Here is a 22,031-nt window from a genome sequence, read left to right as displayed (position 1 = left end):
AAAAAGTACATAAAGTTGACAATGTACTTAAAATATAATAAGCAACACCTATATTGTAATTTATTTGAAGATGGGGAAAGGTGAGGGAGCTTACAAAAGGAATCCAAACAAATGAAAATTCTTTCATGGAATCTGTCACTTACAACTAAACACTGCCACCTCAATGTTAGCTATAACACTTATTATTACTCTTCAATTTGCTAGTGGGTTGGCTGGTGTTAAAGTATAAGATTATGGTGATACTTCCTGTCAGAAATCCATAAATGTAAACAAATGTTTACATGCTGGTATTACCCCTTTGAAGTTGATGACAACAGATAAAGGAATGACAGCAAAATCAGGTTTCAACTTCATCTTGTATACCATTACCCACAGGGTGAGGTGGCAAGACACGGTTAAGGAATAGTTTCACTTTCATGAAACTTGTCCCCGTGGCTCCTCTCTGCTTAAATCATGTTAAAATTGAAACTTAGAATTTAAATTGTATATTTAGAACTGAACAATTATAATTTGTGTAATTCATTTCCTGCCAGTAAGTTTGAATTGTATATAGTTATTTTGGCCAATAATTTACCTGTGATTCTATCCTTATGGGCAGTACAACACTGCTGGTGTACATTATCTTATATTTTAAATATTGGTTTGGTTAGTCAAAGGTGGCCCCATATAAGGTCATAGTTTTCTTGACGGTACAAGTTTCTCTCTCTCTTTTTCTCCCTTTCTCTCCCTCTCTCCCCACCCAAAATCTGGTTTAGTGTGATTGTTGTTTGAGGATACAGATGAAGGAGTAGATGGTTGCTATGAAAATTTATTCAAATTGGGCATTCCAGTAGTGTATGTGGTATTGAATGGTGGGGTGGGGGTCATTACTTTGGCAAGTGGGAGGGTTGTCTTCCGTCATGAGGTGGCTATGTGTAAGGCAAGGATGTGTTCTTTGGTGTATTAGTGCTAATTCAAAATATTGGTTATATTGATCTGAGGACAGCTATGGATGTATTGGGTTTTCATTGTTTGTAGGTGGTTTGTTGAGAATATATGCTATTGTATAACCTTGTCATGTTTTTTATTGACAGCTGTCGGGAATACTTGAATAGAAGAATATATGAACATTGAAGAAAATTATACTTATCCAGGTATGGTAAATGTCTGCAAATCTTTTGTGAAAATTGTCTGATATTATGTACAGTCAGTATTGTTTCAACCTCAAACATATTTGTTCACATCTAACATAATTTTTTTCTTCTTTTTTTCCTCCCCTTCTGTTGAAATCCTTAACCACATGCACATAACTGTAAAATGTGATTGGAATTTTCATAAAACACTTTGTTTTCAACCTATAGTGTCCACTCATTCCATACACATTAATTCTCCAGAAACACACTTCCTCATGTTTTCCTTCGATTTTTATGGCATTCCTACATTCCTTTAATATACCAATTCTTTCTCAGAAGATGGTTATACAATTGTGGAATTGCTTCATCCATCTTCATGTCTGCTGCCTTCCTTCTTTCATCTTTCAATTTAGTTTTTATTTAAACATTAATTCCAAGATTGTACAGTTCATGCAATTCATCATGAATTTTTATTTCCCCCCTTTTTACCATTTTGCAATTTGCACCCTAGTATTTCCCTTCCATTTCACCTATTTTGTACTTCTGCCATGCTGTTACACCTAAGGATAGGGTATGATTCATGTACATGGTCTCCCTAATTAGAAGCCTGAACTCTTGATTCAGTTGAACATCACCCCCCCCCCATCAGGAGCCTAGGATGGAGCCCCTTACAGAGGAATTATAACATTGAATTTAATGAACCATGCCCTTGGTCCAACTCGCAAGCACCAGGATTCAAACTGCCATCACCTCAACCTCTGATACAATTAGTGACATTCTAACCCACTTGACCAGCGAGCATCCTGACCTATAAGCAAAAATTAAATTAATCACTGCCACATCCACATACTGGAGTGCTTTTTGTTCTCCCAATTTCCATTTAACCTTTCTCCTCTTCTACTCCTTTCTACATTAGTAATCTCGATTTCCGTACTCCTTTTCATCTTTCATCCAACACAACTATGGGTGCTTGGACCTCATGTTTTGAGGTAATAGGTAGGGGTGGGTGGGGGTGATTTGTTCTGGGTATTTATAGAAGGGGTTGCCTTGGCTTGGTAGAATTTTTAAGTGGAGAGGTTACTGGTATTTACCTAGTTGTATTATACGGGAAGGGAGCTATGCTTCTGGTGACCCGTCTTTGTATCTCTCAGCATCAATTTTTTTTTCTTAAAATCTTGTATAGTGTTTGCACACATTGTTTCATTGTATAATTTATTCCATGTATCTATCACTCTGTGTGGGAAGCTGTTCCTTTTTAAATTTCTCCTGTAACTATCTTTTTTTAGTTTCTTTTCGTGTCCTCTCGTTTTACTGTTGTCCCATATTAACAAGTCATCCCTATCTAAAACTTCCATTTTGTGTGGTGGTTTTAATGTATTCAGCCTCTTATGTTGTTTTTGCAAGGCAGTTCTTCCTGCCATAAGAATGACTTTGCTGGGGGTAATACCCCAACCAGGTGAGGATGAAGAAGGCTATTCTTGAACCATTTTGTCCAGCTTCCTTTCCTAGTAGGGCGAGGCAGAGGGGATCCTAAATAGGGTTGCTCATTTGTACATGCTGCTGTTGAGCTGTTGTATCCCCCTCAGTCCTAGTATAGGGTGATCATTGGGCCTGTACTGCCTGCCATGTGGATTGTTCTTGGAAAGAGTAAAGTTAGTATTGTATAATTATGAAGTTTTGACCACAACCGAGTATACTGTCAGTTTCAGTTGCTACTTCATGTTTAGCATCAACTTCCCTGATGGGAGATGAATGCTGGGGGTGCCGTGGTGGGTCTTCCTCCAAGAAGAATAATCTGGAGGAAGTTTTAGCCCCTTTTCTTGGAGCTTTCAGCTGCCCTTCATATCGTCACCCTCATCAAGAAGGGCCTAAGTCCAACTTTTCAGGAAAATCGAAAAAAAAAAAAAGTTTTCTATTTTCTAAATGCACATAATGTTCCTCCTAATGTAGTTTTAATCTACTCAGACACTAAATAAAACATTGGGAATTGTACCACAAGGAGCAATGAAAAATTGATTTAGAAAAAAAAAAAGAACAGGAATTGACGAAAAATTACTTAGGCAATTTCTTTATGAGGGTGACGATCTGTTACTTGAGAATGGTAATTGCAGGTGGTACTTGAAGTTGTTGAGACAACCATCTTAAATTTTTCAAGTGTCAAGACCAAACGGTAACAATCTTATCACTATACTAGTTTTCTTCACAATTGTGTTTTTATTTAAGGTCAGAGCAAAAGCACGTTGTAAGTTATGAATATTTATAAATGCTTGGTTTGTTACAAAATACTGAAAATATCCATTACATAAAAATGATATTAACATCTAGTAATATGACTAAGTATAAAAATAAACAACTTTGACATGTGACCAAAGAAAATGAGATTTACCATGGTTCTAATTATAGTTCAATGAAATTTTCACATATTAACAACATAAAATGCTTCAACAGTTTATACACAGGATTGTTAAATTATAATTACTTTAAAGAATCAACCATTGCATAAGTTCACAGCATGCAATCATTGTTTAAAATCTAAAATATAAATGACAAATGCAATCTGCTGTATATCTTAAGATGGTTGACAAAGGAATACCAACTGCTAAAACCTACAGGTAACTGTTCAGCTCTATCACTATTCCTTCTGGTAACTCTTGAGTACCCTGTAAGAGTGCAAGCATATAAAGAAACACAGCAAATCACATTCCATGAAGAACTTGGTACAAATTGAGACTTGGAATCTCAAGTCTGGTTGAAAGGCAGCATCACATTTGTTCTTTCTGGTACATTACTAACAATTGTTTATTGCTAATCAACACATATAAGGAGGCATGAATGAGAGGTATGTAAAAATGAATGAATACAGCCAAATTTTCAATGAATATAACAAAGTGTAAATGGAAGGCAGTCGTCTAATACAGACATCAGTTTGGACATCACACACAAAATTAGCTTCTAGACAATCACTTTCAAATGAACAATTTCATTGTAGAGCACAATATCAACAAAAGTATATTAAAAATGTTCATAAATAGATTAAAGAATAAATTCAACTAACTCAATTAGGGCAATATAAAAGTAAGAATTATGATGTCTTAATTTTTCTATCTTGGTTGTACACTAACATAAAGCAAAGTTTGTCAGCTTGACAGAACCTTTTTTCCTCCAATTCTTTTATTAAAAGAAAACGCTGCAATAAACTGGAGTCTGCTTACCATAATTATCATTTCAAACTCAAGTCACCTTAAATACAGGATGTGGATATCTATAACTTTAATTCTGCTCAATGAAGATATGGTTTCTATTTAATGGACATGAGTAAACTATGACTAAGGGTAATTTTCCTAATGCATATATTCTGTTAATCAGTAAACTTTCTTAGTTTTATGTTGTACTCTTGCTGTAATACAATAACAATAAAATCTTCAGAAATATTAAATTCCCGACTAAGGAACATGGTTTACTCATGTATATACCAGGTAAGAAAACTCAAATTATATCCATGAGCATGAAATCTGATGACCATAATCTAAAATTGTTACAAGAAAACTATGAAACCAAGGTATATACAATAAACAGAGTTTAGCTTATAGGCACTTGCATTTATGATAAAACTTAAACTCAACAGTCGAAGGAAGAAGAGGTAGAACTACTACTTAACCTGGCAAAGTAGAAAAAGATGAATGACAGAATTTCTATACACCAAAATACCCCTATTCAGTTTAGAATCTTGGAAAGTAGTCTTAAAAACAACTACATTCTACACCCAAACCCTAATAAATCTGAAAGTACCTGTAATAGTAAGTTGTATATACACAACTACAATAGTTGAAATGAAGACATGCAAAGTAAATAAATAAGTGCCAGATATACATAGGTGCTTATAATAAACTATATGCAGACATTGCAGAGATAAGATTTTATGTCATGAAATCTTATACATAAATCAGGTAGTAATGTTGTGATGGTGCTGAAAAAGATAGCGATAAAGCCTATTTCTTGTGAAGAATCCTGGGCATCAAGGTGTGGAGAGTCAAGTAAGGAGACAAGGCAGGACAGCATAGGGACAGCCAACGAAACCAATATGCTAAGATGTGGTGCACAGAAAATTCTGAATAAATTGTGAAGCTAGTGTCAAGTCCCATTTCCAGATATATCATCATTAACTCTTCAATGTTACAATACCTTTTGTAGATTTTGTATATAGTAATGTTGAATCATTTTATTTACTCCTCAGGCTACAAGAAAGTGGGGCCTGACCATGACTATTCTGTCCCTCAGTTCAATAAAATTGTCCAACATTAACTAGCACAAAATCTGCATTTGCCATCATAACATACAAGTTAAAAGTGCTATTAAAGGCTTTTCGTTTCTTCTGTGTACAGGAAAATAGAAATGCTAGAGAGTAACAAGTGCACATCTTTGGGAAAGCAAATTGAAAGTTGAGGTTGATTGATTTTAGCATATCAGTAAACTCAATGAAATTATATTAATCACAAACTTGGTATAACACTAACAAGCTGTACTATACAATTTAGAAATGGGACATTATACCAAAACTCCACTTGGGTTTTGTAATTTTTGACCTTGCAATTATAGGTCAGCTCTAAAGTGGAGAATCCGCTTGATGTGTGCCAAGTGACCTTACTTGACCTTATGGCACCTTATGCACATGATTCCCAGTAGCTGAAAAATGGAGGTAAAGATCAATGATGTGTCTACGAGCAGATATGGCTATGTCCGCATCACTAGACCAAAAAGCTGTCTGTTTAGTTGGAATATACAAACATTACAATAGTGAAATAGACTGATGATCACTACTAACAATTTCTAAAAATGTTTGTAAGCATGTGCATTTTTATATATCAAGTTGATTCTATGCCAATGTTGGTCAAAGAAGTAGGAGAAAATAGAAAAAAACTGGGACATTTCACACAACAGGTAAAAAATATATAAACTCCAATAAAAAAAAAAAATAATAATAATAATAAATAAAAATAATAATAACCACTCTCGGGTGAAAACAACACTGACAAGTTGAGATATTGCATGAAGGGTGAATCATAGGTGTAGTGATGGAGGTGCAGTAGAGGTGGACAAAGCAAGAGAGGAAGGCAAGGAGCACTGACCGCTCACAAAGCCACACAGGTCACGGCAACACAGGATGGTTAGGGAGCAGCAACTCAAGTGATTAATGTGGACACTCTGAAAAAGGAAACTAAACTCAACAGTGAGTTTGGTAAATAATGCAATTTCTGGGAATACTCAGGGAAAAAATAAGAAGACAGAAAAAGCAAATGACCAATTAATTATCTTTTTAATGCATACATACCTGCATGTATTAGAGAATAATGACTGAGGTTAGTGTTAAGATGTTTGATCTTCACCTCAGCTCCAAAACAAATGCACTTTCGTGTATATTAAAAAAACCTTGGTGAATCAGATTTATTCTTCCAGATTTATGTTTACTTGGGGCAATTTAGTGCATAGCTAAATAGGATCAATCAATCTCTTGCCCTGGTTTCCTCTTGCAGTAGACCTGCAGACCCAGGAAACCAGTAACAGTCACTGGTTCAGCTCATAGGTAACCAAGTGAAGAGATTGTGTTGCTATCTAGCATGAGGTGGGGTGAATTATGTTGTGATTGTGAGATGGAAATAGGATTAGAGTGAAAGAAATTGAAATAACCGAGTATTTGGAAGGGTTAATATATGAAGAAAAGGTTGCTGCAACTGGGGATATGAAATAGTGTAGTTGATATCTTGATAAAGGAAGTACTTTGAAGAGGATGGATACCCATTTGACCAGGCGATGTTTTTGTCCATGAATATATGATTAACAACTTGTATTAGTCACCATTTTTAAGAAAAAAATCACAATGTTAACATTTCTTAAATTATTTTTCATTATTGATGGTATAATTTGAATTTTAAGCTAACCTGCAAGGCATTTGGAGAAACAGAGATATGACACAGAAACAAAGTTGTTTCATTTCTAGATACACCCTCCTTCCTTCTGCTAAGGCTTCAAGCTTATCCACCATAATGGCCAAAGCAGGTACAAAGTATATTATCAAAAGTTTAAAGAAGTATCAACAAAAAGGACGAGTGATAAAGACCATAGTGGCAATACTAGACGGAGCCCAGAGGGAGCACTAAGTTGTTTGCACTGTCACCATCACCTCCCCACATGACTACCACAGCAGAGCCATGACTAACTAACGTCAGGCACCTGCTGCTTACCGTATGACGTTGAGTGGCACAATCATATTCTTGCCCATGCGGTTAAGTAGGTCCTCGCCTAAAGGCTTTGGAAGTTCCACCCATGAATACTTGTCAATAAGGGGCACTTCTTCCAATGCTTTACGCACTGGGACCAAGAGTGTGATGGAAATACCGTCATGGCTTCCGCTGGGATTGCTGGTAGATAACTCTACGTTTAACACACCTTGGGGACGGTGCGGAGGCAAATCAGATCCGAAGATTTCCTGATGACAAGATAACGCAAAGTTGTATCTATCAATTGTGACGGAACTTCATTTGAAAATATACTTCATAATCTTTTATTTTATCTTCATCAAATATTTTGAAAGGATGACTTTAAACATACCGTCATATATTTGCGAAGAGTTGAATGTAGGGATCTAAGAGGATTAATCTCTGTGGCAGGTAGGTGTGTGGCTGTCTTGTCACTGACTAAAATGCATACACGGTTGCTGTAACAAAGTGCAAGTTTAATTATCTGCAAAACTTGTAATAAATTTTCTAGTTTACAAAATGTGGAATGTAATCAACCTAATAAGTAAACAATATCAATAATGCATTTAGTCAAATCTATATGTAAGTTAGATTCATCAAATGTATATTTATCACTTCTACATAAAATATATATATGTATATATACATATATATATACATATACCCATGTACCAAAAGGCCTTTTCCATTAACATATACAATGTCATACTTTGCTCTCTTCCTAATGGCTATGACAAGACGAAGAATAAGTCTGGAATGGGGTTTTACACTGGGCAGGATAAGTGGATGCCAGGGTTCATCTTTGGCACTCCAGTACTGCTTAGCTCTCTGCACAAGTGGGTAGATGTCGCTGCCTCTTAGGCTCAGCTCACCAACATCTTCCACCCACTTGGCTTGAAGAGATTCGCTATCTGCGTTTGCAGGTGTCTTTAGAGTGCCACCTGAATAACCAAGAAAACAAAAATTAATTACACAACCTTGACAGTCAGTATTATGGTTCTGTATACCAAAAGCCCCTTTCCCCCTTCTTAGGAAGGTGGTGCCTTGTCAAGGCATACACCCGCCCTTCACCCATCCCACACCCATTTATTGTCTTGTCTGTCTTAGCTCAGGTCAGAAGCAATCCAGTGAGACACAACACCTCCACAGTAGGGCTCAACAGCAGAGGCTGGTTTTACCCTGCTGTTTCAGCCTGTTACAGTCTTGCCAGTAAAAAACAGGTTTGCCATTGGTGTCAATGAAATAATTTCCCACCCAATCAAGTGTCTAACAATCTTTTTCACTAAGACTAACAATGGGTGCCTGCTCATGGTGATCCTACATCAGAATTGTCTCCTTACCAATTATTTTCAAAACCAAATGACTTCCTTGCTTTCGTATGGGAGTGAAGCCCTGAGGGGATAGCATTTAGCCTTAGGACTGGGCTAAGAGCCAAGTGCTTTTCTCTCCTCTTTTTCACCTAAGGAAGGATCAATGACACTGCGAGACAGTCATCTGAGAAAATAATCTCCCTGTTGCTTGTCTTCAAAACTTGTGAATGCCCTAACTTACATACTGAGCTGACAAATAGGGACTGCTCTTGTTATAACCTGATGACGGAAATTAAACCATGGTAATACAACACAGACTACCGTCTAATGTTTCTTCCCAGAGAGATCTATGGTAGGACCTGGGGACAGTTGCCAGCCACAGTGGAGCTACAGTTATCCATTCCCATTTAATCAACTACTTCTTGAAAAAAAGGCTTAGCAGGTGCAATTGTTGGGAACACAAGAAATGGCATCAATGCAGGAAGCAGACTGGATAAATGGCACATACATTTTAAGCCCCAACAATGAACAATGATAAGGTAGTATCAATGGTTCCACATAGAACTTTTGGGTTGGTTTAATATCACAAATATGACATACCTGTAACATTGCCTGTAACAACAAATCTGAACCAAGATCCAGATGCACTTTCAACCATTAGAAGTGTTGTGATATCGACTGTTAAGCCAGTTTCTTCTTGTACCTCCCTGGCAGCAGCTTCCTGTAATAATATCACCTGTATTAGTCAACGGGTTGGGAAATGATGGGGAAGAAAGGGTTGTGGATGGGAGTGCAATGGGTGGGGATGGGGACTTGCCTACCTCCCTTATAAGGGGAAAAAAGCCCTCAAACCCCTTGGTATACAGATAGATTAGATGATGGACCCAAAGGGAAAAATGTGCTAGAAATAGAAAAATATACTATATGTTACTACTAGGAGTAGTTGGGGGATCTAAATGCTATAACAGATGAGCTAGTGAATGGAGTAGTAGAAAGCTATGGTGTGCCAGGAAGGAACAAAAATGGAGAGATGATAGAGATGTGTATCGAACAGAGAGTGATGACATTAAACAATGTTTTAGAGGATGCATTGGGAATTTTGCTTGTAAAAAGAATTTATGAGTGATGGAATATACTGCCAGTCAATGGCTACCTCACACTTAATATCAACATTTCTGGTGGAAATCTATTCTAGTGAATATGAAGAGGTGGCGAGATATGAGCATCTTGTGAGGAGACTCTAATTACTTTACTAAAGCTTGTAACTTCAGAACTCCTATGAGAGAGAGTGACTCACCATTTCCCTCTTCTTCAAGAACTCCTTAAGCTATCCTCCTCCAGAAAACCATCATTCCCTACCAACAATACTTACTGTAACACTCTCGCCTGCTTCCATCCGTCCGGCTGGCAGATACCACTGGCCTGCACATGAACTAAAACAAACTAGCTGTTAGTATTTAAGTGAATGGAACCATACTTGCATTGACAATACAAAATGAATATTGCTGATAGATCCAAAGAGAATCCCAAAGAATTCAATAGTTAATTAGAGATAAAAAGGTTATTAGGAATCACATTGGCCCACTATTATCTGCTGACAGTCAACTTGAATATTTGAATTAAGGTATGCGTGATACCTTAAACTATTTTAGCTCAGTATATGTAAACAAAATACCTCAAAGTGAAGTCCTAACTGAAGCCTGTGGTAAGTCTAGGGGAAACTTACATATACCAATGGCCACTTCCCTCTTACAAGGGAGGTAGCCAAAAAAACAAAGGCATAAAATCCACTCCACCCATTCCACATTCCATCCCCACATACTCCACTCCCACTCACCCACCTCCCTCCCTCTTGGCTCCTCCTGGAAACTTACTACTGTAAATATAACAAACGAAAAAATTAAATGATACATAGAAAAACACCAGGGCCTGATGGTTGGTATCCAAGAATTCTGAAGGAAATTAAGAATGATAATAATAAAATAAATGAGTAAATAAAATAAAAACAATAATAATATAAATAAATATAATAATGAAATAATAATAAAAATAATACGAACAAAAATAATAATAATAATAATAAAAACAATAATAACAAAAATATTAATAACAATAAAAATATTAGAAATAGTAATTATAATGAAAATAAAAAATAAATAATAAGAACAATAATAATAAGAAATATTGATAATAATAAAATGACAATAATAAATAATAAAAAACAACAAAATAAAAATAGTAATAATAAAAATGATAAAATAAAAATAATAAAGATAAAATAAAAGTAATAATAAAGAAAATAACAATAAAATAATAAATTATAAAAAAAAATTATATACAGTATATATAAATTAATAGTAAGATATATAAATAATAAAAAATAATAGAAACATTACTATACTAACAATAATAAAAAAAAATAATAAATATAATACAAAAATAAAAATACAAAAAATATAATAAAAATAATAATGAAAAATAATAATCATAATAATAATAATAATAAAATAAATAAAAATAATAGAAAAAGAAAAAATGGAAATAATAAAAATAATAGGAAATAAAATTAAAATGATAATAAAATAATAATAATAAAAAATCAAAACAATAAAATAATGATAACTAATAATAATAATAATAATAAAATAAAAAATAAAAATAATAAAATAATATAAATAACAATAGAATAATAAAAATAAAAAACCAAAATACTAAATAATAAAATAATAAATAGCTATAATAATGATAATAATAAATAACCATAATAAAGGGTATTCAAGCCGGGTCCTTCTTGCACCCATTCCCGTCAAACCCGGCACTTGCTCACCTCTTGGCCTCCTGCATCATGAGAACGTGGCCTTCCTGGTTGATGAGGACAGCGGCCACGATGTAACACACAGACTCCCGAAGTACCGGCGAGTAGGAGGAGGGCGTGCAGGGCTCCACGCCCTTCGAGGCTGTGGACAAAAAGACACAGTTGAGGTTTCTATATAGTAATAAAAGAATTCATGTTAACATCGATCTAAATCGGAGCGGAAACCGGAAATCCCTCAAGGGGACACGTCCCCTCCGGCCCCTGATTGAGTGTTCACGTCACGGCAGCTGAGACGACTCATTGGCTGAAGGCGCCTACGAGCGAAGCGAACTCGCCCGAAGGGCCGAGACTCCGCGTAGCGGGGTCGGGCGCAGCCCGTTGTTTGTAAAATCATGAATTTCTTAAGTATACGAAAAATGCAGAATACAGTATAAAATACTCGAACAACGAAATATGGAGCTGAATAGTTCTGGTTTATATTGGGTCAGCTTCGGGTGTCTGGCTGAATACAAAGGGCTAGTTTACCATGGCTTCTATCCTTAAGGACTGTATGCCATGCCGCCTTCTTGGGTGTCGTCGTCTTGTGTATTTATTCTGGTTAAACCAAGCGATCTTAATCAGCTCATGGACCCCTCCCCCTCCACTTCAGGTGCTGAGGTTGGATGATGACAGGGCGTGAGAAAGTAGCCGCTGGTGCAGAACGTGAGATCTCACGAAGTTCGTGAGAGGTCAAGCAGCCTGAGCAGGTAGTAAATGTCTCTTCGTCAATAATGTTCCAATCAACCCCTCCCCCCTCTCAATCTTATCTCAATGGCAATTAAACCAATAATGATACTGATCATTCTATCATTGATAGCGCGCAGATGGAATAATAAGGAATAATACCCAATTATTAATAAAGATAGCTCCAACAAAAACGACAATAGGAAACCATAATACCAAACGTCGGCTTCCTTCCTCGATAATCACGTGACCTACCTTTTACTAGTATCATGCCACTGAACCCCCCCCCTCCAACTCCACCCACCACCTCTTCCCTCCTTTCACTTCCTTCGGAAATGCCCTTCACTACATTTCCTTTCTATCCGACGCTCGACCTATCTACCGGTAACCTTATACCAGTCCCTCGACCTTTCTACCGGTAAAATTTTACCAGTTCCATGACCTATCTACCGGTAACCTTCTACCAGTCCCTCGACCTATCTACCGTTAAAATTTTACCAGTCCCATATCCTATCTACCGGTAACCTACCAGTCCCTCGACCTATCTACCGGTAAAATTTTACCAGTCCCATGACCTATCTACCGCTAACCTTCTACCAGTCCCTCGACCTTTCTACCGGTAAAATTTTACCAGTCCCATAACCTATCTACCGGTAACCTACCAGTCCCTCGACCTATCTACCGGTAACCTACTAGTCCCTCGACTTATCTACCGGTAACCTTCTACCAGTCCCTCTACCTATCTACCGGTAACATTCTACCATTCCCTTCGCCTTTCTACCGCTAACCTTCTACCAGTCCCTCCATCTATCTACCGGTAACATTCTAACAGTCCCTCAACCTATCTACCGCTAACCTTCTACCAGTCCCTTCACCTATCTACCCTAACATAACAGTCCCTCGACCTATCTACCTGTAACCTTCTACCAGTCCCTCCACCTATCTACCGGTAACATTCTACCAGTCCTTTCACCTATCTACTGCTAACCTTCTAACAGTCCCTCCATCTATCTACCGGTAACATTCTACCAGTCCCTCGACCTATCTACCGCTAACCTTCTACCAGTCCCTTCACCTATCTACCCTAATATGCCAGTCCCTCGACCTATCTACCGGTAACCTTCTACCAGTCCCTTCACATATCTACCGCTAACCTTCTAACAGTCCCTCGACCTATCTACCGGTAACCTACCAGTCCCTTCACATATCTACCGCTAACTTTCTACCAGTCCCTCGACCTATCTACCTGTAACATTTTACAAGTCCCTCGACCTATCTACCGCTAACCTACCAGCCCCTCGACCTATCTACCGGTAACATTCTACCAGTCCCTTCACCTATCTACCGCTAACCTTCTAACAGTCCCTCGACCTATCCACCGGTAACATTCTACCAGTCCCTCGACCTATCTATATATTTCTTCAATTTCTTTCCCTATTTCCTGTTCACCTTTTTGAAATATTCTTAGTACCCTGTTCACTCTTTCTTTCTCCTCTCTTACTCTTGTAGTCCTATTTGGATAATGTTTCTCTTCCATTCCTAACATAATTATAAATTTCTTTTTATCTGCTAAGTCTCTTACTATGTTCTCCTCTCTCATCACTTTAATAACTGTGTCCTTAGTGTGTTTCGCTATATCTCTAAATTCAATTTTGTGTGTGTGTGTGCGTGTGTGTGTAGTCTTTCATTCCTTCCTCAGACTACTTTCACTATATTTTAATGTCTTCTCATCTTCCTGCCTCTCTACATACCCATCCTCCCTTTCCCATCCAACTTACTCCTTCCGAACGATGATCCGCTCCCTCCATCGAAAGCGAGATGTCGTTTGATCGGGATCCCATTCTGCCCCGAGTCTCCACCCCTCCCTCTCTCCCTCTCCCTTCCCTTTGGCCTATCGGCGTGTGGCAGAACACGCGGCAACTGACCTTTGGTAAGCGTGATGTCGTCGTATACCGATTTCATTCATTGTCACGCAGTCAGTATTGTTATCGTTATCATTATTCTGTTTTCCTTGTTTAATCTATTTCTATTCATTTCCTATTCATATTATTTATATTATTATAATGATTACTATTATTATTATATTATTACTATTGTAATTATTATTACTATTATTGTAAAAATTCTTATATCTAATTTACTTTATATTATCATTATAATGATCATTATTATTTATTATTATTATTATCATTATTATTATTATATCTTTCATTTTCGGACGTGTAGGTATGGTGAAAATCTTCACACTAAAGAGTCGATCATTCATCAACGCCATCTATCCATCTCAGCAACGGAAGTTCTCCTTGCAACAGAAACGCATACGGTCGTCTTCCCCTTCCTTTTCCTTCTTCGCGCACTTCTACACAAGTTGTGCTTACAATTACACGCATACCTTGCTGATGTGGTCGTGGTTAGTGTCGAGGGCTACCACACCGTGGATCTGACCTCTCGCTCCGTTCTGAGCGTGGGAAAGTCACGATACTGCTAGCCGTTACTGTACCCCCTTGGGCAGGAGGATGGGCCAATGGTGTGTGCAATGCCACATTATTATCCATAGATCGTACTCTCTTAACTTTGAACTCTCATCCTGTATGGTAATGACTGACGATCATGAGTCTAACACGTGATCCAAGGCTATGGTGTGTCTATCTCATACACACAATACATATGGCTCGATTCTTAGCGTGCACATTTATCTACAATATGTCTACAGCCAAAAATGGAAAAAGGAAATTTGAAAACCGGACAACGGTTGGCCAATACATTCAAACGTCAACCGTCGCAGGGAACCGTTAACGGTTCCTACACGCGAGGAATTCTCTACTTCCTTCGCCCCCTACCTCCCTCTTTACCTCCAACGATCCCCAGAGGCATCAAAATTGGGAGGAAAGTGCAAGAATCAGGGTCACACTGTCATTACCATCATCCTCAAATGATAGTTTTCAAGAAAATAGAAATCTTGGTGCAAGGTGGTACCCTGTACTAGATTCCACGACATAAGCTTACAAGAAAAAAAAAAAAAAAAAAAAAAAAAAAAAAAAAAAAAAAACCGGCAAAGCTCACTTGTTTATATTTTCGTTCTCAAATTACTTTTTATATTATACGTACAAAAGCTCATTTGTTTACCTATGTGACGAGTTAGTTTCCTGCCTCTGTTCATCATGTAACAAGTTTAGGTAACAGCAAACAACCCCCACCCTTACCTCCTTCGTCAGATGAATAAAATAGTATGGCGATATTCAAAACAAAATATGCAGTTAATCAGTGTTTGAAGGGGACTCAAAAAACCTTCACCAAAGAGGTCTCCCTTCAGACGATTACCAAAAAATTGTCTGTCATCACAGTCTCAATGACAAAGTACACATTTTTCTTAATAATCCAAAAATAGGTCTGGTGAGAGAGAAAGAGAGAGAGAGAGAGAGAGAGAGAGAGAGAGAGAATCTCCGGCAATTATACACATTTTTTTCTCTTTGTTGTGGTTCACCTGCTTACCAAATGCCAGTCAACGCATTTCCCCTTTCGAAAGCGAGTTAAGATACGGTTACACTAGTCAACGGATGGGTTGGATTCCGACGACTCGGATGGATTTCGTCAGAGGCTGGAGGATTTAGGTTGGAATCCAAGTCTAGGGACGCCCAAAACTATCGTTGGATTCCAACGATTCGGATGTATTTCGTCAGAGGCTGGAGGATGTGGGTTGGAATACAAGCCTAGGGACGCCCAACACTACCATTGGATTCCAACGATTCGGATGGATTTCGTCAGAGGCCGGAGGATGTGGGTTGGAATACAAGCCTAGGGACGCCCAAAACTACCGTTGGATTCCAACGATTCGGATGTATTTCGTCCAGGCTGGAGGATGTGGGTTGGAATACAAGCCTACGGACGCCCAACACTACCACTGGATTTCAACGATTCTGATGGATTTCGTCCAAGGCTGGAGGATGTGGGTTGGAATCCAAGCCTAGGGACGCCCAACACTACCATTGGATTCCAATGATTCTGATGGATTTCGTCCAAGGCTGGAGGATGTGGGTTGGAATACAAGCCTAGGGACGCCCAAAACTACCGTTGGATTCCAACGATTCGGATGGATTTTGTCAGAGGCTGGAGGATGTGGGTTGGAATACAAGCCTAGGGACGCCCAACACAACCGTTGGATTTCAACGATTCTGATGTATTTCGTCCAGGCTGGAGGATGTGAGTTGGAATACAAGCCTAGGGACGCCCAACACAACCGTTGTAGTCCAACGATTCGGGTGGATTTCGTCCAAGGCTGGAGGATGTGGGTTGGAATCCAAGCCTAGGGACGCCCAACACTACCATTGGATTCCAATGATTCTGATGGATTTCGTCCAAGGCTGGAGGATGTGGGTTGGAATACAAGCCTAAGGACGCCCAACACAACCGTTGTAGTCCATACCTTGGTAGAGATCCGAGGGAGAACAACTGAAGATATATAAGTCAACAGTATTCATATTTACGACATATTTGAAAACATATACAACTTATTCAGTAATAAGAAATAAATTATTCAATAATTTAGATTTATCTTTATATAGAGAAGAAATTATATGGAATGTATATTGTGGCAATAAATAAAAGTTAAAAAAACTAATAAATACGTTTACACAAATTTATTCAATTAAATCAATAGGGTGCAGCAAAAGATCAATTTCACCATCACGATAAGTTTTCATTTCCACGAGGGAAAATGTCGACATTATTCTAACGCAAAAAAAGCGAGAAAGAAAACAAAGAAAAAAGGAGAGAGAGAGAGCGTGCGATGAAAGCGTGACATAAAATAAATTCTGGGGGCAACACGGACGGTAATGACAATGAATTACCGTTGGGAGGGAGGGGGTGGGGGGAGGAGAGTGACAGAGTGACGCCGTGACGTGACGTCATGTCGACTGACATCGATGGGTGCATTGCGACAAGTGGTGCGCTAATTACAAATGGTATCGTGGTCTATAGAAGAACTTGTCTCATAAAAAACGCAGTTTGAATATAAGATGGCCCACTGGGTGACAAATGAAATGAAGTCAGCGTGGCCAACGCAAATCTACTTAAAAAATATATATATATTGAAACTGATAAATAAATAAATAAAGCCACAGCCATCAAGTATGTGGAAAAAGGAACGTGAGGGGTAGCTGGCATTAAAAATGAAGATAGTTTGATTCTTTAGTTGAAGAAATTAAAATAAATTTTCTGTCTCATTTCTGACGAATTCATTCGGTTATGGGAATATCCTTTGCCCAGTTTTGATAAAGGATCAATGAAACAAAAACGAAGAAATAAAATTAAAATACTAAACATACAAGTAAATGGACTAGTAAATAAATGAATTAATAAACATATCAATAAAAGGGCAAACAAGCAAACAAACGAACGAATGGACAAACAAACTAATAAATAAACATAATTTTCACTCTATCAACAAACGGCAGGAATACACTTCCTGCTGATGCAATCGCACTAGACAATCCCAATTCTTAACAAAACAACTCCGGACATACCACCCCCCCCCCCACCCCCACCCCCGCTTCATCCAACTCTCTCAACAGAATTGAAACGCTGGTGAACTTCGGTTCATAATAACAAGAACCTTTTCAACGTGGCGAGGTATTTTACACCAAACTATTTTATTCGTCCAAAAGAGGGCGCGGGGCGAGGGGGGGGGAGGGGAGGGGGGTTGGGACTAAAACGTCTCTCGATTGGTCAGAAGTCAGCTGGAAACCAGTCCTCCCTCACTCCCCCCCCCACCCACCCACTCCAGGAGGTCTTGTTCTGCATTCCATTCATTCCAATCTCTGAGGGAGGATGGGAGGAGGGGGGAAAAGGAGGGGAGGAGGGGGAAGGGAGGGGAGGAGGGGGAAGGGAGGGGAAGGGAGGGGAGGAGAGGGAAGGGAGGGGAGAAGGGGAGGGAGGGGAGGAGGGGGGAAGGGAGAGGAGGAGGGGAGGAAGGGAGAAGGGAGGGGAGAAGGGGGAGGGGAGGGGAGAAGGGGGAAGGGAGAGGAGGAAGGGAGAAGGGGGAGGAGGAGGGGAGGAAGGGGAGGAGGGGGAAGGGAGAGGAGGAGAGGAGGAGGGGAGGAGTAGCAAGAAGAAAATGAGGAGTAAAGGAGGAATGAAGAGACGGGAGAAGGAGAAGGAGGAAGAAAGAAGAAGGAAGAGAAGTAGGAAAGAGAAGAAGAGAATATTCAGTCGATATTGTCTCAGATGCATGTCTTGTTTCATGCACAAGCACCACCTCCACTAATATTTACCACCACCGTCACAAACAGAGGCGGGGCAGAGGGACAAGAATAGTTTTAATTTAAATATTCAAGGGTCAATGGTCCGAAATAAGCATCAAACATCTTTTGTAACACAGCTTACCGACATGACACGTATGGAGAAATTGCGCATTATCACACCAGATGAGCCAAATAAATACATAAATAAAATAATTAATAGATAAATAAAAATAATACATTGTAATTGATCAATAAGTGAATAGATAATGATGGAAGTATGGCGCCAAAGGAGATGAAGAGAGGAATGTTTCCCGATCAGGTGCCATTTTTTATTTATTTATTTATTTATTAATTCATTTTTTTATTATTATTATTATTATTATATATATTTTTTTAGGCCGATGTTTGGGTCGCCTCCCCACCTGGCCAGGGCTGTCGGGAACCAACGCAAAGGGCACGCAGTGGGTCTCGGGAATCGAACTTACGACCACGTGTTCATGAGTTTGACAAAGTATCCACCCTGCTACCGCGCGGCCAATCATCGCCTTTGGTTATAAGAACGACGACGTGACGTCAGCGACTGTTGTGGATGGCGGGATGCAGATGGAGAAATGGCAGAAAAAAATAATAACTTGATAACTTGTATCCATCCACTGTGACCACATTTATTACTATTATATATATATATATATATATATATATATATATATATATATATATATATATATATATATATATATATATATATACATATATTCCTGGTCAACGACACAAAATTGTTTCAAACCCTCAGTTAACCAAAGTTCTCAGTTAACTTAACCTGAAGTTAATATCAGTTAACCTTAAGGTAACCTCAGCAAAGTTAATTTCGGTTAAGTTAATCTCGATTAAGTTAACCTCGATTACCTTCCTTGGGCAATGTGACCCACTTTAAGGACTTTTTTCTGGCTAACGCCGTTGAGTGGGCCAGAAGAGGTTCAAAACTGGCTCACAAGTGGACCAGATGTGGACCACAGGTGGATCGAGGTGGAAAGGTGGATTAGGACCTGGGGGTAGACGGCGGACCGGATGTGGATTGCAGGAGAGATGAGGTGGAATGCGCGTGGAAGGAGTGTGGGTGCGAACGAAATCAATGTGGTGGATGGATGGAAGGATAGATGGATAGATGGTCTCCAGAGTTGAATTGAATCGCTTGGCGCCGAGTGTGTTGTCGTGAAGGGAAATTTAACTTAAACTGACAGAGAAGAAGAAGAGGAAGAGAGAGAGAGAGAGAGAGAAAGAGAGAGGCGAGGAAGAGAAAAGATAAAGAGAGAGGCGAAGAAGAGAGAGACAGAGACAGAGAGCAATACAGATATAAACAGACCGAGAAAGATAGGGGAGAATATATATAGATATATATATATATATATATATATATATATATATATATATATATATATATATATATATATATATATTATATATATATAGATGAATATAGATAGGTAGAGATAGAGGTACAGATAAAAGTAGATCGAGGATTCCTATAAATTCTTGAGTGAGTCAGCGACAACGGCTAGGTAGCTGAATCTTCCAGACCGCTGAGGAGGAGCAATTGCAGCAGCAGCAGCAGCAGCCATACAGCTGCAGTCAGCTGTGCCACATCATTGAAAGAATTGTGATTACCTATTGGTGGTAAACGTGTGTGTGTGTGTGTGTGTGTGTGTGTGTGTGTGTGTGTGTGTGTGTGTGTGTGTGTGTGTGTGTGTGATATTAAATTTAAGAATTATGCTGGTGGGGTACCGTTTCAGTGCTTCCTTCCAACTTTGCATTTAAATTAATTTTCCAATTCCACGAGTTAAGAAAACTCTGTGTGTGTGTGTGTGTGTGTGTGTGTCTGTGTGTGAATGTGTTTGTATGCATGTGTGTGATCATTGATGTTTCTTACATGTCAACAATTAGGCTCCATGCGGTCACCTCCGTTGGCATCAACGCTAAGACCTCATCACCACCATCCAACCTTAATCTTCACCATCACACTTCACCGGAGCACTCGTCGTCGTCGTCGACGGAAGCAAATTCGAAGCAAATATTTGCCCACACAACCTCAAAATGAAGAAAAAAATCAGCAAAATTCTCTGGTGGTGGGGGAACGTGGGTGAGAGATACTTGGGTGAAGAATGAAAGAGAAACGTGAGGGGAGAACGGGGGGTGGGGGAGTGAATGGGTGACGGTCACCCAAGATGAGTCAAGGGTGCAGCGTGCAATCTGGGCTGAAAGGCGAATGTAGTGGACAATATATAGATGGAGGAATGGGCGTGGTGTGGCTAAGAAGCTAAGTTAAGAATCTTGGTGAATGGTAAGTATGGATGTAGAGAAAAAGTTGGAGGATGGGTGGTCGCTGTTCTGGGTTATAGCTTACCAGCGCCTCTATCCTTACGGGCAAAAGAGGAAGGGTAAGGTAAAGGTGAGGTAAGATGTGGGGCAAATAGAGAGACCGAGAAAAAGAGACAGAAAGGAGAGAGAGAAAGAGAGAGGGAGAGCTGCTTAATGTAGGCCTTATGGTCTCTTGCAGTCTCCTTATGTTATGTTCTTATGAGAGAGAGAGAGAAAGAGAGAGAGAGAGAGGGAAAGAGAGAGAGAGGGGGGGCAGGGGGAGTAATGATATAGTACAGCGTACAACATGATGAGCTGAGTTGAAAAACGGTGCATTCCGGGTACGGGTGATGTGGCTGTAGCGCGGCTGGCCGAGGCGGGTGGAACAACAAACAACAACAACAACAATAAATAATAATAATGTTACTAATAATGACACCAATAATAATACAACACAACAAACTGGATGGGATAGGATGAGGACAAACATAATAATCACTGGGTGGGAAGCGGGATACGGAAGTGAAAAAGTAGTGCCCCGAGGGATGATGAAGTGGAATGGAGTGGAGTGGTCTGGAGTGGACTAGACAGGGGTTGGGTGGTCTGAACTAGCGTGGTCTAGGGAGGGCCACATTGGACTGGTCTGGACTAGACAGGGATTGGGTGGTCTGAGGTGGTCTGGGGAGGGGCAGACTGGTCTACTTTGGTCTGGACTAGACAGGGGTTTGATGGTCTGAACTAGCGTGGTCTAGGGAGGGCCACACTGGACTAGGGTGGTCTGGTCTGGACTGGTCTGGACTAGACAGGGATTGGGTGGTCTGAGGTGGTCTGGGGAGGGCTAGACTGGTCTAGACTTGACAGTGGTTGGGTGGACTGAACTGGGTTGGTCTGAGTTGGTCTGGGGAGGACCAGACTGGCCTAGTCTGGTCTGGACTGGAGTGGAATATAGTGGAATGGGGTGTAGTGGAGTGAGGTAGAGTGGAGAATAGTGGAGAAGGGCGGTGAAATGGTATGGAGCAAAATTGAGTAATATGGTGTGGTGTGGAGCGAAATAGAGTAATGTGGAATTGTGTGGAGCGGAATGGAGTAATGTGGAATTGTGTGGAGCGGAATGGAGTAATGTGGAATGGTGTGGAGCAAAATGGAGTAATGTTGAATGGTGTGGAGCGGAATGGAGTAATGTGGAATGGTGTGGATTGCAGTGGGGAGTGGAATAGAGTGGA

At 39.3% G+C, this 22,031-nt stretch overlaps 1 protein-coding gene across 2 annotated transcripts in view; it reads right to left on the bottom strand.

The window, feature by feature from the left end:
* Positions 1-3,352: 3,352 nt before the first annotated feature.
* Positions 3,353-22,031, bottom strand: part of LOC143018243 (8-oxo-dGDP phosphatase NUDT18) — a 68,437-nt gene continuing 49,758 nt past the window's right edge. Inside the window, exons 2-8 of one of the 2 annotated variants that reach the window (XM_076173497.1) lie at positions 11,504-11,633; positions 10,049-10,109; positions 9,277-9,397; positions 8,076-8,307; positions 7,719-7,824; positions 7,352-7,596; positions 3,353-5,795 (exon numbers count right to left, since the gene is read on the bottom strand). In XM_076173497.1, the coding sequence (XP_076029612.1) occupies positions 5,774-5,795; positions 7,352-7,596; positions 7,719-7,824; positions 8,076-8,307; positions 9,277-9,397; positions 10,049-10,109; positions 11,504-11,633 (917 nt within the window). In that variant the 3' untranslated portion in view covers positions 3,353-5,773. The remainder of the gene's footprint in view (positions 5,796-7,351; positions 7,597-7,718; positions 7,825-8,075; positions 8,308-9,276; positions 9,398-10,048; positions 10,110-11,503; positions 11,634-22,031) is intronic. The other variant, XM_076173498.1, reaches the window with a different exon arrangement.

The sequence above is a fragment of the Oratosquilla oratoria genome, chromosome 34, assembly GCF_046742065.1.
Source record: "Oratosquilla oratoria isolate Oo_2021 chromosome 34, ASM4674206v1, whole genome shotgun sequence".
NCBI lineage: Eukaryota > Metazoa > Arthropoda > Malacostraca > Stomatopoda > Squillidae > Oratosquilla > Oratosquilla oratoria.
The sequence above is the reverse complement of the archived record's forward strand: the minus strand, read 5'-3'. Positions and strand labels throughout refer to the sequence as shown.